Source organism: Haliotis cracherodii, unplaced genomic scaffold, assembly GCF_022045235.1.
Source record: "Haliotis cracherodii isolate W230 unplaced genomic scaffold, xgHalCrac1.p SCAF_3, whole genome shotgun sequence".
Lineage (NCBI taxonomy): Eukaryota > Metazoa > Mollusca > Gastropoda > Lepetellida > Haliotidae > Haliotis > Haliotis cracherodii.
The window spans coordinates 38064188-38081985 of NW_027266286.1; the positions used below are offsets into that span (position 1 = coordinate 38064188).

The 17798-nt window shown below is 39.3% G+C and overlaps 1 protein-coding gene across 4 annotated transcripts in view; it reads right to left on the minus strand.

The window, feature by feature from the left end:
- LOC139473774 (E3 ubiquitin-protein ligase SHPRH-like) overlaps nt 1-17798 on the minus strand; it is a 361380-nt gene that overhangs the window by 180690 nt on the left and 162892 nt on the right. For all 4 annotated transcript variants that reach the window (XM_071256526.1, XM_071256527.1, XM_071256528.1 and 1 more), the window contains exon 17: nt 14898-15024. In XM_071256526.1, coding sequence (XP_071112627.1) covers nt 14898-15024 — 127 coding nt within the window. The remainder of the gene's footprint in view (nt 1-14897; nt 15025-17798) is intronic.

A 17798-nucleotide genomic window follows, 5' to 3' on the forward strand; every position in this document is an offset into this window, starting at 1 on the left:
CTGCCGATACATTCTTCCTGGTCATGACACCATTTAGTAATAATTATGTTCTGATCTTTTACATCATAATTATCATATTTGTTTTATCTTCTAGTTATTACATATGAACTGAGGAAGTATGGATAATGTTTATATATGACATATTATTGGAACATGCTAACTCTCTTTTCTTTGTTTTCCATGTAAAACCTCTATAACGGATAATGGACACAGCCAACTATCCTAAAACCTCAAACCAGGATGTAGAACTCAAGGCCTCCTACATCACCCATAAAACCACCAGTACAGAGTGCCAAGACAAGCCAGCTCCACATCCAGATTCCCTGATGACAGCAGAAAGAACTTGTTTCCTTATACCAAAGAGACTCTATAATAATTGTTATTTACTATACTACCAGTTTTAACTTAATACATTGTCCATTTAAGCCATAATTATTTTATTTTTTACACGTTTGGGGTCCAAACTTTATCATGGTGTAACATTTATACTAAGTTATCCTATAATAATTAGATCCACATCAAGTGCTTTTATGAGTTACCATGGTGTAATATTTATACATCATTTCATATAATAGTTTAGCAAGTAATACTTATCATCAGGTAAAATGCATATATAAAATATCAGTAGTTTCAGTTATAGCTTTTTAGACAGATGCTAGCCTAAGGTAATGGGAGCGCATCTCCTAGACATACTATTCAATAAAACAAGAAGTACGTCTACATAGTTTAATTGATTTGAAGCTTTTAGATAAATGCTAGCCTAAGGTATCAAGATCCCATCTCCCAGACAAAAGATATGTCTACATAGTCTTATAGATTACTTTGAACTATTTTATTTAAGTAAATCTGTCATCACCTATATTAGAATAACATTCAGCAATTACTTCAATTTAGACTCATTAAGGACTAGCCCCCATACAAGCTCGTCTATAGGGCATTAAGGATTAGCCCCCATACAAGCTTGTCTATAGTGAATCTCTTTGAAAGCATCCAGTAAATATGTCAACAAGATTAGTGCCAGTCCAACAGGATAAACAGGATTAAGTATTCCCCTCTGTCTAGCCATTCATTTAGCATAGGACACAACCCATTGTGTATCAACCAATCATATTCCATTTTATTGTTCTAATACAGAAACCTGACTCTGAACAACAGCAGTCAAACCAAGTCCAAGACCAAGTCCACAACACGTGGAGTTCAATTGATCTCACAATTGCCACCAAAAACCTCCCCTCACATTGCTATTGGCAAGTCCATGACGACACTTGGGGAAGCGATCACCTTCCTATACTCACCTACATAGGTAGCCCACCACAATTAGAGGAACAGCCCAATCCTCAGCCCACATGGGACTATGCAAAGGCTGACTGGCCTAAATTCACGAAGGAATGTATATCATTCAAGTCGTCAGAAATTGCCTCGGATGATCCTGATCTTTTTTGCCAAAATCTCACCTTAGCAATTATTGCTGCAGCTGAAAAATCAATCAAAAAAAAAAGACCAAAAAACTGGCAAAACGCCGGTACCATGGTGGAACAGGGAAATAGCAAAAGCTAGGAGAGTGAGAAAGAAAGCCCTAAATAGGTCAAAAAGGGATAAATCAGCCTTTGCCCAAGTCCGAGCAGCCAGGACGAAAGTAAGACAACTCATAGACGATTCTAAAAAAGAGTCATGGCAGACCTTCTGCAAATCCCTTAATGAGAAAACAAATGCTAAAACAGTCTGGAGCAAAATACACGCAATCAGGGGTAAGTGTAAACCCACAAAAATTCCCAAGTTAGCCAACGCCCATACAGTCAAAGAAAAGGCCAACATTCTAGCTGAGCACTTCTCATCTGTCAGCAGCAACACAAATTGCAGCGAAGAATTCAAACAGGAAAAAATGCTTATGCCTAAGATCTCAAAACGGCCGCAAAGCAAGCATCTGGTATACAATATACCATTTACTGTGATGAGTTTGATGATGCGATACAACACAGAAAAGGCACAGCACCTAGTCTTGACACAACCAGCTACGAGATATTGAAAATCCTACCTGATCAAACCAAAGGCTTACTCACTGAGTTGTATAACACGATATGGTCCAAAGGAGAAGTCCCAAAAGCATGGACACATGCTGCGGTTATCCCACTGCTAAAGCAAGGGAAAGACGAAGCCCTACCAAACTCTTATCGACCGATCTCACTCACCTCAAACATGTGTAAAGCCATGGAAGCCATGGTTACAAAAAGGCTCATGCATCATCTTGAAACTGGCAACCACATAAAACCTGACCAAAGTGGCTTCAGGAAGGGACACTCGTGTCTAGATCATATTCTAAGACTGGAAAATGAAATAAAAAAAGCCCAATTAAACAGACAACAACTAGCCGCAGTATTTCTGGACTTCAGCAAAGCCTTCGACATGGTATGGCATGACGGACTCCTCTCAAAACTATCACAAAATGGAGTTGAAGGGAACATGGCAAACTTCATAGACAGCTTCCTGCAAGACAGGTCGCTATCAGTTAAAATAGGGAACAATCAATCGGATCCTATGGCACTGGACAATGGCACGCCACAAGGCAGCATCATAAGCCCAACCCTGTTTAATATCATGATCAATGATCTTTTTGACCATGTCAACTCTCCTACCCAAACTTCTAAGTTCGCTGATGACGGAGCAATATGGGTAAAGCACAGAGATATCTCACAAATCAGAAAAAAACTCCAGTCAGCCCTGGACGGAGTAGATCAATGGTGCAATAAATGGGGATTCACCCTTTCAAGTGAAAAAACGGTTGGAGTTCTATTCAAACGCCGGGGGAAAGATGCTATGATACCCTGTGTCTCCATAAAAGGCAAACCTATCAAATTTGAAAAATCTGCAATATTTCTTGGAGTTATCCTTGATCAACACCTCACTTGGCGCAAGCATATAGAATATGTGGAAAACAGATGTCAAAAAAGACCTGAACGTATTACGGGCAATTTCAGGCACATCTTGGGGCACATCGAGGGACACTCAGCTGGACCTCTACAAAGCTCTTATCAGATCAAAAATTGACTATGGTTGTGAGGCTTTTCACTCAGCATCAAATACTGTCTTGAGGCGCCTAGACAGAATACAATACAAAGCCCGAATGCTGGCCACAGGCGCAGCGACAGGCACCTCACTAGAAGCACTACAAGTAGAAACGGGAGAACTCCCACTGAAACTAAGAAGAGAGCAGGCAATATTATCGTTCTGGGGACGAACATCAAACCCTTTGGTTAAAAAGATATGGCAAGACAAAAACGCTCGAGATGAAGCCCTAGCTCGAAAAAATCCCTCACTAAAGCCATCTGGGATATTAGTACGTGAACTCATTCAAAGTCACAATTGCGATGACATTCAGCCTCCAGAAAGTCACTACAAAGGGTTACACCCTCCCTGGACTTTACAAACTCCCAAAGTTGACACTGCTTTAACATCAGAAGTCACTAAAAGAGAAAACCCAACCCTACTACGATCAGTAGCTATCACTAAAATTCAAACTACCTGGGACAGCTGGGCCCATATATACACTGATGGACCCAAGAATCCTATCAACAACAGTGCTGGTTACGGGATCCATATCCACAGCTCCAAACCCCAAACACATTCAGTTCGCTTGCCTGATGGTCAGTTAGTATTCACGTCTGAATTGGAGGCAATTCATCATGCACTCAAACTCATACCGGAACTCCGGGAAGCAAAGGCAGTCGTCCTATCAGACTCGCTAAGTGCACTTCAGGCCATCAGTGGCAGAAACTCAAACTCCAGGCCAAACACAGTCAACAATATTCTATACGAATATACAAAACTATCGGACCAAGGGCAACAGGTGGAGCTGTGTTGGATCCCCTCTCACATAGATATTCATGGAAATGAAAAGGCAGACTCACTGGCGAAGCTAGCTCTAGACAAAGCCGATATACAGCCTATTCCCTTTAGTAAACTAGAGATAAAAAGCAAAATCAAAGCCTCCATAGCAAAAAGATGGCAAGCCCAATGGGACGCAAGTAAAATCGGCAGATGGCTATACAAAATTCAACCCAAGGTCCAACAAAAGCCAAACTCATACTCAAATGAAAGGAAAATTGAAACTGCTATCTCACGCCTCAGACTTGGTCACAAAAAGCACTATGACAAGGTTTGTTCATCTTGCAATCAGGCTGAAACCATTGACCACCTGTTACTAGAATGTCAAGACCATGCCCCAGCTCGGGCTAGGTTAAAACAAGAATTGCAGTTAGATCTGCTATCTGTCATAGATCTCCTAAAGCCAAGAGATGCAATAGCGAAGGCCAAACTAACTCTATTTCTGAGAGATGGACAGCTACTCGAACGTACATAAACAGAGCAGCCAAGGATAAAAATGAAATCATATCAATATAAGAAAATAGAAATCATGTGAACACCGAACTCACAATAGATATGTGAACCCTTCTCACACACAAGATATTGTAACTTGCTCATTGTCAATTGTTCTTGTAAATAAAATTGTGATTAGTCTCCTGTGACTCCGGCTCTTTGCTGACTAATTCCCCAAGAAAACCAGCACGCCATTTGGAAGGTATTGTTCACCAAGAACAGTTCCATGATAGATGTCCTGTGTGGGTAGTAATTCTGATTTTATAGGGTGAACTAGGAAACCTAAGCGTTCAATGATGCTTCGATTTTCTTGATGACATCATCAATATAAGACGGACAGGGGAGGGTATGAAATTCTTCAGGTTTGCTGACAGGTTCTTCATACCCAGCACGTTCTAACAAGGGTTTGGCAGCCGTGTTGTCTTTGTTATCTGGTTGAAAGGCTAGCGAAGCGGGAATCACATGGTCTGTAACTGTATGATTGTGACATAACATCCACTTCACTTTTCCCGCTCGTATAACTGGACTGTGTGACAGTATGTGATGGCGCACGCTTGGGAATTCTATCCTGATTTGCACGAGTTTTGTTGTCAGTTCGTCTATCATAGTGGCTAGAAAGTGTATTTCTGTGCACACTGTGATGCAATGTCCGTGATTCACAATCTACTCTATGATGTGTGCGGTAGGGAGGGGATCTAAAAGATTCTCGATCTCTTTTTATGACTCTCCTACTGTCCTAATAATAATCTGATTCAGTTTGACTGTGTGCGTGTCTGTTGTGTGAGGATGCCCTGTCATATTCAGCCTTAGATCTCTTTTGAATGTTGTGTTGTGCGACAGATTCTTTTAGATATGAGATTTCATGAGACATTGATTGCATACGTTTGTCAATCATTACAGACATGGAATTGGTTATTTTTTCTGTGAACTCATTTGAGTTAAAGGGGAAACGTGGCATAGAGTGGAGATCAGTTGATTCTTCCAAGCCTAGATTATCCACCTTACCAGCTGCTTCCGGATGTACGTGACTGGTTACATTAAAACCTGAAAGGTACATCGGCTCCTTAACTATATTGGGAGAGTGGGATGAGCGACGAGATCTCTTCTCCTCAAAAGGCAAGACGGCGTCCCCATGCGACACTCTCTTGTCACCCACGTGATTATCTTTAGGTGTCACAACGGACTTAATCACTTTTTTACATGAAGCAGATAAATATTTTGCTGACGCCCTATGGGATGATGGGAAAACAAACCCGCCCGTGATTTACAGAGGTCCCAATACAGCGGAAAAGTTCCTAGAATACCTACAAAACGAAGAGAGAATAATCAGGGAAAATTTATCGCGTAAGAAACCCATGTTTATGACGAGGGATGATTGGAGGGCCTATAAGAAGTCAATGTCATGTTTGTAATAAGCCCTTAAATGGGGATTCCGTAAGAGATCATTGCTACGTCACGGGTAATTATCGGGGAGCCGCACATAACGAGTGTAACTTGAAACTAAAAATGAATTCTCAAACAATACCCATCCCCGTTGTGTTTCACAACCTTAGAGGATATGATTCTCGTCTCATCATGCAAGCTATCACAAAAACCTATGGCGGCTTAATGTGCATTCCTAATAATATGGAAAAATATATCTCATTCTCGTTGACTAAAAAAATACATTATACGGACAAGGATGGGAAAACCAGAACAAAGCAAAGTAATGGGCTTAAATTTATAGACTCCATACAAATTCTGTTATCTTTCCTGGACAATTTAGCTAATGCGAACAATCCCGATGACTTTGCAATAACAAATCAATATACTGATCAGATAACTCATCATTTGTTGTTGAGAAAAGGTGTATATCCTTATGAATATATGGATGATTGGTCTAGATTTGACGAAACTAAATTACCACCCCATGAATCATTCTATAGTGACTTAACAGAATCTAAAATAACTGATGCCGATTATGAACATGCTCTGACGATGTGGGATAAATTAGGTTGTAAGAATTTAGGTGATTATCACGATCTGTACTTAAAAAACAATGTACTGTTACTCGCCGATATATTCGAGATATTTAGAAAGACATGTTTAAAACAATACGGCTTGGACCCGGCATGGTACTATTCCAGTCCCGGACTATCGTGGGATGCATTGTTGAAGAAGACTGGTGTAGAACTAAAACTACTCACCGATTACGATATGCACTTGTTTGTTGAGAAAGGATTAAGAGGTGGTATATTGACGACAGCGAAAAGGTATTCTAAGGCTAATAATAAATTAGTGGAAGGATATGATCCGAGTAAACCCCATACGCATATATTATATCTCGACGCCAACAATTTGTGCGGATGGGCTATGAGTCAACCTTTACCCACGGGTGGTTTTGAGTGGGTTGATGTGAATGATATCCACAATATCAATGCGAATGATATTCACAAGGTCGATGCGAATAAAGGGTACAAACTAGAAGTTGACTTGGAATATCTAAAAGAGTTGCACAAAGACCATAACAGTTATCCGCTAGCTCCCGAAAGATTAAAGGTTAATAAAAATTGGATGTCAGAATATCAACACTCCTTGATGGGCAATACTAGGTTAGCTAACGTAGAAAAACTCATACCAAATTTGATGGATAAGACAAAATATATAGTTCACAACAGAAATCTCCAGTTCTATCTATCGTTGGGTATGAAACTAAAAAAAATACACAGAGTTCTTAAGTTTGATCAAAGCCCTTGGATGGAGCCCTATATAAGGCTGAACACAGATTTAAGAAAGACGGCTACCAGCCATTTCGAAAAGAATCTATATAAGCTCATGAATAACTCGGTATTTGGTAAAACTATGGACAATCTAAGGAAGCGTGTTGATGTTAAATTAGTCAGTTCTAATGAGGAAGAAAGGCCCAGGAAACTTATAGCCAGCCCGGCTTTTAACAGAAGCAAGATATTCGATAACGACTTAGCCACGTTGCATATGCAGAAGAGTAATATAAAATTCAACAGACAGGTGTATGTCGGTATGAGTATTCTTGACTTGTCAAAACACTTAATGTATGATTTTTATTACATTGAACTTAAGAAGCAATACGGCGATAGATGCGAGGTGTTATATACCGATACAGATTCTTTGTTGTTGGAAATACAAACCGAGGATGTGTATAAAGATATGGCAGAAAAAATAGATATGTACGATACAAGCGATTACCCAAAAGATAATCCACTGCACAGCGTAGTAAATAAAAAGGTGTTAGGTAAGATGAAGGATGAATGTGCTGGGACTCCTATAGCGGAGTATGTCGGATTAAGACCTAAGATGTATTCTATAAAGAAGTCCAATAATGGAGAGATAAGAAAAGCTAAGAAGTATGTGGTAAAAAAGCATATCAAACACGAACAGTATAAAGAAACATTATTCAATGGTAGAACATTCAAACACGAGATGAACACTTTAAGAAGTGACAATCACAGGATATATGGATTAAGAATGAACAAGACATCATTATCCCCCTTAGATACAAAGAAATGGATTGATAATGATATTGTAACTACCTATGCTTATGGTTATGGTGGTAATACTGTATCGCTGGGAACTATGAGCAACTCTTCTCATACAAATCCCCTCCCTGGTCCATCTTTAAGATAATAAAGAATAGGCCTCCTTTGAGTTCACCGGGCTGGTATAAATTTCTTACGCTTACTCGGGAATTTGTTGTTCTTTGCCTCTCCTCGGTGCTGAAGATTCAGAAGTCATGGATTTCATTTTAATCCCATTGGATGGTTTCTTCCCAATTAATCTCGTTACTTCATTATCTAGTGCTGATACAACGGCTGATAATCGTGTCACCCATTCGGTTGATCTTAATCGTTCCGGTTTCATTTCAATCCAAACAAACGTTCCGCTAATGTCCGGTTAAATCTTTCAGCGATAGCTTGACCATGGTGGGCCTCTTTTTCACCACGCCTGATTGTGACATCATGCTTTGTTAACAGTTTAGTTACTGATCCCATAAACTCGCGACCAGGATCTACTTGAAATAACTTGGGCCATTTTAGTGGTCCGTGTTTAAATATGCGGCTCAGTGCATTAGCTACTTCTGTTGAATCTTTCAAGGTTAATGGCTCAGCCTCCTTGTAGCGACTAGCCACATCCACTACGGTTTAAAGCGTATTTATATGTTTGTGTCTTACTTTATCATGGGGAAGAAACAAGAGGTCAGCCTGATGAACTTCATTCGTTGTAAAAATATATCGAACTTCTTCCTCAGGATATAATGCGGTGCCGGTAAGTATATTTGCCACATCGCTTGTTTCTTTAGCCAATCCTTGGCCACATCTTTAGATACCTTAGCCGCCGTGGCTAATTTTTGTATTGCTTATATACCTTTCCAAGATCCTCGTGGGCTATAGTAAATTTTATCCATTATTAATTAATATTGATGTTTCTTTTAATACGAATCATGACGATCATTTATGCGCATCATCATTTTTGCATAAAAGTTCCCTCTGTAGTAGCAGTATTATGTATAAATCTGGCTCCAGTGGAAGTGAGCCCGAATCCCCATTATCTATACTACTTGTAGAGATGTAAGCATGCCGAGGCAGGACATCCACCAACAGAAGGTTGGATTTGAATGTGAGTGTAGTAACCTCATCATCCGAAGATCCAGTGATACTCCCTGTATCATACCCCCTAGTATTCTGCGCTGGGGCAAGCCAACATCATGTGGTCTCTCAACTCTGGCTTGCAGCTCTCACTGCAAGAGTGTGCCGGATAACGGCAATAGACTGGTGAATGAAATCATGGCTGTCACTTGTGGCTGTGGCTGAGGGAATGCATTTCCTCATTATTCCTCATTCTGCCTTGTGGTATAAGATTGATAGACCTGGGAAGTATGGTATCTTTACTACTTACATGGCGAAGAGATGACCAAGGAAACATTCTGTTAACAAGATGTACGGACTGAGGAAGATCTATGAATATGATAATCCCTTGCCACTACTCTCCCTTTGTCATGTGAGCTGTGTGGAAGCTTCCAAATAAGTAGATCTGAGTTTTAAGGTTTATTTGTAAGGACCAGTGTCAGGGCAAAATAATTATTGCCTGTAACAATAATGGTAGTTTACTGCTATATATATAGAGGGTTTCTTTATCTGAATAACTTTACAGTTACATTGTACTAAGAAAGCAATTTGTGTCTGTTTTAAAAAATGCAGTGTATTCATAGAAACGATTACGGAAGGACAAGAGGAACTTTTGGCTGAATTATCTGCCCTTAGATTGAAACTGACCTGCAGACTGCCAAAGTCAGAATGACCCAGTATGGATCTCATCGTATTTATAGGTGTGAGAAAATGGTCACATGTCTGTTTTTGACCAATCAAAATACGAGAAATTATGTCTCTTTACGTCCTTATTCCTTGGAGGGATCTACTTTCACAACGGAAAATCACTGAAATAAAGAGGAAGGTAAAGCATCTGAGGAGGTAATTTGGTATAAAGATTTGGTATACCGATCAATTAATTATGTCTTATTGATTCACTAAATGCCTTCCAATATCACAAGATAAACAATTACGTCCTGCTATGTCGAAGCTACGTCCTTGCTGCCTGCCAAGAGGACGTAATAACAACAAGTAACATCAACTAGGAATTACGATGGACAATTCAATGAGGAAGATAACAAATGTCAGGAGGCAATTGGAATTTATCTGATACAAAAGATGTTTAATAACATGAATTGGCCACTGGTATGCTTTGACAGAAGCACTGGATGTCATATTTATGAGAAACATATTCATAAATAGTGACGCTAAATACTGCGCATGAATACATCAGCGAAGATTACATAGTTCCTGATGTCAGAATTAACAGTAACTTTAATACACGTCTTGACATATCATCAAATACGATTCTGGGTTCCTCTGGACATAGTTCATTAGATTAAATAAACTTTACAATGCAAAATGCTAAGCTTTAGCCAACTTCTTTGCGACCTAAGCTAACTGTCACAAAGTTAAAATGACAGGCGTCGGCAAAACACGTAGCTCAGCCCTGATCACAAATTCACACAAATATGGATATATATTAAGCTGCCAAGGGATTGTGATCTGTTTGTTGAAAAATGAAGGTATGATTAATCTGATCTGATTAATCTGATCTGATCTGTAAACAAGTTTGTATTGACAGGCACGTTGTTGACATCGATGCTTATGCAGTACTGACATATCGGAAACAATATGCGTAACATGATGGCATAGACATATGATTATTTTTATGAGATAACAGTGTGCAATGAAGCTCTATAACAGCATGCTATGATCCTCTGATAGATTTCTTACCAAAACGGGATCTAAAACAATGAATTACGTGAAAACGAGGTTGGCAAAAATATACTGATATATACCTGCAAAACTAATTACAGTTTACAGGATAATTATGATATAATTCGTGCACTGTCATATAACCATCAAAAATACAACAGGGAAATATTTCTAATTTTTACAAGCTGTCATAACTTATACATTTTATAATAAAGATACATTAATATTTATATATTCTTCGTGATGGCCATCACAATATGGACTCAAAGCACTTTTCAAACATGGCAGATACAGACAATGTTCAGGTTTTTGAAAATTCACTCATTCTCAAAGGGTTAAGTGGTATAGAGTGTGACTCAGGGGCTTCTCTTAGACCTTGAGGGGCTACCTTGGCAATGGGGTGAGGTCCCAAGACCAGAGGTGGATGACTGCTCCTTAGTTTTGGTGGGTGGGTTGAGGAACGGAATCTCTCCTCAAAACGGCAGGCAGGGTTCCCTTTTTTTTATTACCTTCTTTGCACCTGTGTGTTTCTCTGAGAAGGTCAAATTACCAGGCTGAACATATATCCAATTTGGCTCTTTCTATTGGAGTAGCTAATGGAGATGCCTTTTTATTCCTCAATCTAGTCTTTCTCTTTGATTTAAATTTAGGGCAGTTTAGAGTTTTTTAAAGTTTAGCAAATTCCTCTTTGGAAAGGTCCTTGCAATAGGTGCACAAGCTCTTCCTGATGCTGGTCATCTTGGGTGTGGATCTTTGAGCTCTTGGTCAATGCCACACTCTGATCACATGTCAACAATCTTACTTCTTATACCACAGTCTCAGCAAGCATTTGACATCTTCCGAGGCAAGTGAGTGTTAACTGACTACAAAAGTCCAGTTTCCACCCTTGCCGAACTTGGCTGGTATTATGTAGTTGGACTAACGAGTCTATGCATAGTCTAATCACGCAACGAAATCAAATCCAGTTCGTAAACTGTCATGCAGTTTTCAGTCGACTGCAGGATTTGCAAAGCATGTGTTGTCAACAGATATTTTCCAATTCCTTTCATGTTTTAAATCAAGGTGCTCATGTGAGTTGATGCACTTTGAGATGTAAGACCCGTTTTATTACAATATAGATCTTGATTATCTATCAGATCGTCTTGACTGGGCGCCGCCAGTTTGTTTGAAGCAAATGCAAGTGATACAAGAGGTGGAATCTGATTGGTCCATAGGAGAGGCGCTAAGGTTATCGTAATTGTGATTGTGCTACAATATGATCGCCTTGTGGAACGGAACCTGCACCATAATACTCAATGATTTGTGGAATTTTGTTGCAAGATCCACCAGGCAAACAATGCCATGTGACGTCAGCCTAGCAATGGGGTTGCTGGGGTCATTGAGTGTGCATAAGATCATCACAGTGATCTATAATCTCCTCACGCAATGTCATTGAATAAGCCAAGAGATGTTAAGAGCTTTCAATGCTTGTTAGTATAACTTGTTCCCACAGTACATAAGCACATGCTTTGGTATTACACAATGTGTAATACAGTTGTATGTATATTAAGCAGGTGATCTATTCACAGGAAAGTATTAACAGATGTTATTTTACCTGGCTGAAAATGCAAGTGATTCAAGAAATAAAAATAACTGGGCTACATTAATTAAAACTGTATCAATTGGGAGTTGGCTATCCGTGGACTGGGCATGTTGGGAATGTTATACCTTTGTTATCAGTTGTTCAACAAAGATGTAAAGATTGTTCTCTATTAAAAATGAAAATGTACATATTCATATTCACTGTATAAATAACGTTTTTTATGTGAAAAGTATCTGACTAGTGACCACTGTAAAATCATGAAAATTAAGAAAAGTATTATAGCAATTTTGATGTGGTTATTATGATGTCATGTTTAGTTTGCCACTAACATGGTTATATCCCCACCCCTGTTGCAGAATTTATGACATAATGAAATCTAAACAAACCCTAACCTTTTTTAACCGAGGTGGAAAAAAAGAAGAGTTTGGAACCTAAGTCCATCTTGCTGCCATGGAAACGTAAAAAAAATAAAAATTTCTAAATAACAAAAGGCACCAGTTCAGCATGTACCTGACAGACCTGCAAAGTTTGATGAAAAAATATTGAACGGTTTATGAGTTATGCTCCGGAAACGAACCCTACCCTCACAGAACCTAAGTCCATCTTGCTGCCATGGAAACGTAAAAAATATAAATTTCTAAAACTTCTAAATACCAAAAGGCAACAGTTCAGCATGTACCTGACAAACCTGCAAAGTTTGATGAAAAAATATTGAACGGTTTATGAGTTATGCTCCGGAAACGAACCCTACCCTCACAGAACCTAAGTCCATCTTGTTGCCATGGAAACGTAAAAGATAAAAAAAACTAAAATTTCTAAATAGCAAAAGGCACCAGTTCAGCATGTACCTGACAGACCTGCAACGAAACGTGACGGACAGATGTACGTATGACGTACGTATGAAGGACGGAGCCTGTTTCGATATCCCCCGCCAACTTTGTTGGGTGGGGGATAAAAACAATTTCACGCCACTGGGAACCAATAATGTAGAATGTGTCAACGTAATAATATTGAAGACGAATACCATGTCCTTCTTATCTGTACACATAATAGAGATCTAAGGAATCATTATATTCCATCTAAATATACGTCCTGCCCATCAATTTATAAATCTTGTATACAAAATGTCAACAGAAAATGACCAGCTTCTACAGAATTTGGCTACGTTTATACACCATCTACTGTAAAAACCTAAACTTGTATGTACCACACACCCAATATAATCACTGTACTTGTACTACGGGCCTTTGTTTGATCCACACTTCAGAAAGTAAACAGATTCAGTAAAAAAACACACATGCCAATAAATTATTTCATCTATTTTAAAAAATAAAAATAAAATGATAAAATGTCAATGCCCTTATGGTGATAAAAATCTATGTTGAATTTTATTACATTTGGGGCAGAAGCATCCAGAAAATGCTGACTCCCCTCATCTGATGATATGCCACTAGTTTTTGCGTATATTTTTAAACTTAAAATTTGTTTGAAGTTGGATCAGAACCATTTGAAAATTTGGTGTTCAAGGGAAATATGCCCAGCAGTTTAAGAAATACACTTTTGAGAATAACGATGACATATAAAGGGGCATTAACCTGGTTATCTAAAGCCCATGGAAGGGATATGTCTGCAAAAGGGAACCTCATGAATAAACTCACTGTTTAAACATGCTTGTCAGCTTCAACAGATAACTTGGGCAAACACCAGACAAACACAACAAAACTAGGTGGTGAGAACATTCACCTGCAGACACAAGGTTCATGAACAGTGTTCGAAATAACTGCCTGCCCGCTAGCCAAATGCCAGTGACATTTGGATTGGGCTAGAAAAGCTGACCGTAACCGGAACCGGATGGTCATTTTCATACACAATACACTGAAATGCACACGGAATTTACTCACTTACCCGGACAATACACTTCCGCTGGTGGTAATCCTTTGATTCATGATAAGTCAATTAACCAAGTGACACTGAGTTACGTTTGAGATGAGCTTGTTTATTGTACATGTAATCCCATTCGATAGATATGGCGTCTGTGGAGGTCAGAGGTCAACGTTGTGACTTCAAACTGTGAGTATGGCCTGTCAACCAGCGAAACGTAAGCAACGCGAAAAAAGGGAAATTTGTCTGTTTAAGGAAAAACACCCGTCAGCAAGTTTGGAAACCATCAGTAAGCATTATGGCACTGAATTTGGACATACCATAGGAAAATCGACAATTGGTGACATTTTAATGACAGATATTTTGAAACACGTATGTTTTGAATAAAGATTGAGTGGATGTATCTGTTTGCTCTGTCATCTGTCATGAGTTGTATAATTGAAGGGAAGTAACTCTTCCAGTAAGAAGCTGGTTTCAGTTATACGGAAATTCCTTTATACGGAAGATTTGTGAAATGACGCAAGTGTCCGTATAAACGAGGCACGACTGTACATATTTAATTTTACGAATCATCAAATCAATTAAGGCATCATTTAGTGTCAAAGTCTTTTGTCATTATGTTTTCATTTCATGGTTTGTTGAAAGTGTTTTGGGCTGGTTAAATATGATGACGGTTTGCAATATTGTTTGTTAACAAGCCAAGCCCTCCTGGCCATGAGTGATGGTGCAAGTGCTCCTACCTCCTCCTTGATGATGCATAACGCTGCCAGTCCATTCAAGGCAGCAATGAACTGTCTGTGAGCCTCTTCACTCTCTAGCTTAGCCTTCCTGGTCAGGGATTCCAACAGTTCCTCCATGGTCATAGTACTGTAAGAAGCAAGTAAACACCAAGTACTATCAAAGTTGGAAGTGAACCACATGTTGAAGAATAATTTGCAGTATGTATAAGTCAACAAATCCACCTCATGCTCAAAGGCTGAAGGTTATTTGTAGTGAAATCTTTAGCCACCTTGTAAGTTATCCTGTGTCACATGGTCTGTTGGATAGGAAAGGACAGTATATGCTGGTTCTCAGACACCGCTGCATCATCATAAAGTCCACAACACGTTTAATTTTTACTTCCATTTAAAATATTTTTTTTACATCAGTAAATATGTCATGTCACAAACACATGGCCCCAGTAGTGAAATGCTGCAAACTAAAAATAATGCAATCCAAAAAAGTGTGCAGTTACTTCCCTTTACATGTGTACTGCTTTCCTGTGCATCCAGTGTTATGGTCATAGCAGTTGTAGGAATTTGTGTGCTTGTTTTGCCGTTCACAAATTTGGTCAATGAAAATATGAAATTTGCAATAAAACATCACAAGACATAATGATTTACAAATTTGATTGTGCTTGTTTACAGTATGCTCATCAATGTTTTATACGCAGAGATAAAGATTTCATGTGTTACTGAAAATTTGACATTAAATGGTATATTTATGTATACTTATCCTATCCCAAACTATGCATGTCTTCTTTCTCCTTTGATCCATATGTGGAAATGTCCTAAATCAAAGTTTCCAGCTTCTAAGACATTTCCCTTGAACACATCCCAAAATCAGCTCTCAAACAAATTGGTCACAAACTGGAATCCTTTTCACTGTGACCCTACCCGGCTTGAATACCTGACTACCCCTGCCACATCATTCTCTGTCTCCGTCTCCTTACCAACATATGGGAATTTGTTTTAGTAGAGAAACGATTTTTTGTATTTTTTTAGGGAGCATTTCTTTCTACAGCTGATCCTCACCATCCGTGTTGTGACTGCTGTAGTTTATGTTAACCAGTTCATCACTGCTCACAATGTTTCCAGTTAACTGATGAAGCTTATTAATACATAATTCTATGTAAAGTCCAGAAGTGCATGGTTGATCAACGATCAAAGTCTAGAGACAAGGAACATGGACCTTCTTCATCAAAGAAACCCAAAAGTGTGACCAAGCCAGCCATTCCCTTTACGATCATCAAAACACCCCCTGTGGCCAACTTCACTTCATTATTGGTTGAAGAGGACATGGTCTCGGACAGTCTTTTACATGACGATGTTCCCGCCAAAAGCAAATTGGTGACCGACACTTGTGCACCTGTAACTACGATGATGTCTGCTCAACCTACGGTGACAGATATATTGCAAAGCCCTGGCAAAAGACAGCACCAGTGCAGTTGCCACTACTCCTGTGATCAATCCTCCCAGCGCTCCTCGACCCTCAGCTGAGAGTCGCCTGTCATCCTCAACTGCTCCAAAAGATAACCTAGTACTCATACAAGAGGCCGTCCCATAACACACCACTGTCTCTCTCCAGACACCTCCTGTAGTATCAACCCTAGCAGAGATCGACACCTCAGGTTGGCCTTCCGCTTCACCTACAGAAAGAACCGTGCACGTGACAAGGATTGACATCCACAGTTAAATGATCACCATTCAAGGGATTGCCATTCAAGGGATCGCCAATCAATGTACCAACACTCAAGGGATCGACATTCGAGGGAGCAATATTCAAGAGATCAAAAAATGAAGGATTGACACTTGATGTATCAACTTTCGAGGGATAACATTCAGGTGATTCTAAGGATCTACATTGATCTCAGAAGACTGATAAGTCTCACAACTGTAAACATCAGCATGAGAATTGACATAGTACTGCTGAAGACAATCACTCTGATTCTGGAGATCAATATCGATCATCAGATCGATTCTTCAAGGGATGGCGGAAGCTATGTAGCTCTACAGGCCGATCGGATCACCATCAACATCAGGATGATCTTGATCTTCCGACTCAGACTTACAGCGACATGCCTATCGACAATCATCTATGGATCAACATTTACATAGCAATCATGTAGATATATGAGAAAGAATAAGCTTAAAAATATATTATTAACCAGATATAGCAATCAGCTGTTCAGATATTTGTGACTGCTCCACTAATCTATTCCTTGATGGCTGCTTCCCCACACGTGGTTGTCCATGAACATAGAGCCTATGCCCAGAGCCCTGCTACTAACTAAACATAGAACCTATTTCCTGAGTCCTGCTACTAACTGAACAGAGAACCTGTGTCCTGAGACATGCTACTTTCTGAACATAGAACCTATGCCCTGAGTCCTGCCACTAACTGAACATCCAACCTATCTCCTAAGATGCTATTAACTGAATATAGATCCAATGTCCTGAATCTTGCTACTAACTGAACATAGAACCTATGTCCTGAGTCATGTTACTAACTGAAAAGAGAACCTATGTCCTGAATCATGCTACTAACTGAACATAGAGCCTATGTCATGAGTATTGCTATTAACTGAACATAAAACCTATGTCCTTTGTCCTGCTACTAACTGAACATAGAACCTATGTCCTGACTCCCACAAACTAAGTGAACATAGAACCTATGTCCTGACTCCTGCTACAAAGTGAACATAGAGCCTATGTCCAGAGCCCTGCTACTAACTGAACATAGAACCTATGTCCTGAGTTATGCTATCAACTGAACATAGAACCAATGTCCTGAGTCATGCTACTAACTGAACATAAAACCTATGTCCTGAGTCATGCTACTAACTGAACATAAAACCTATGTCCTGAGTCATGCTACTAACT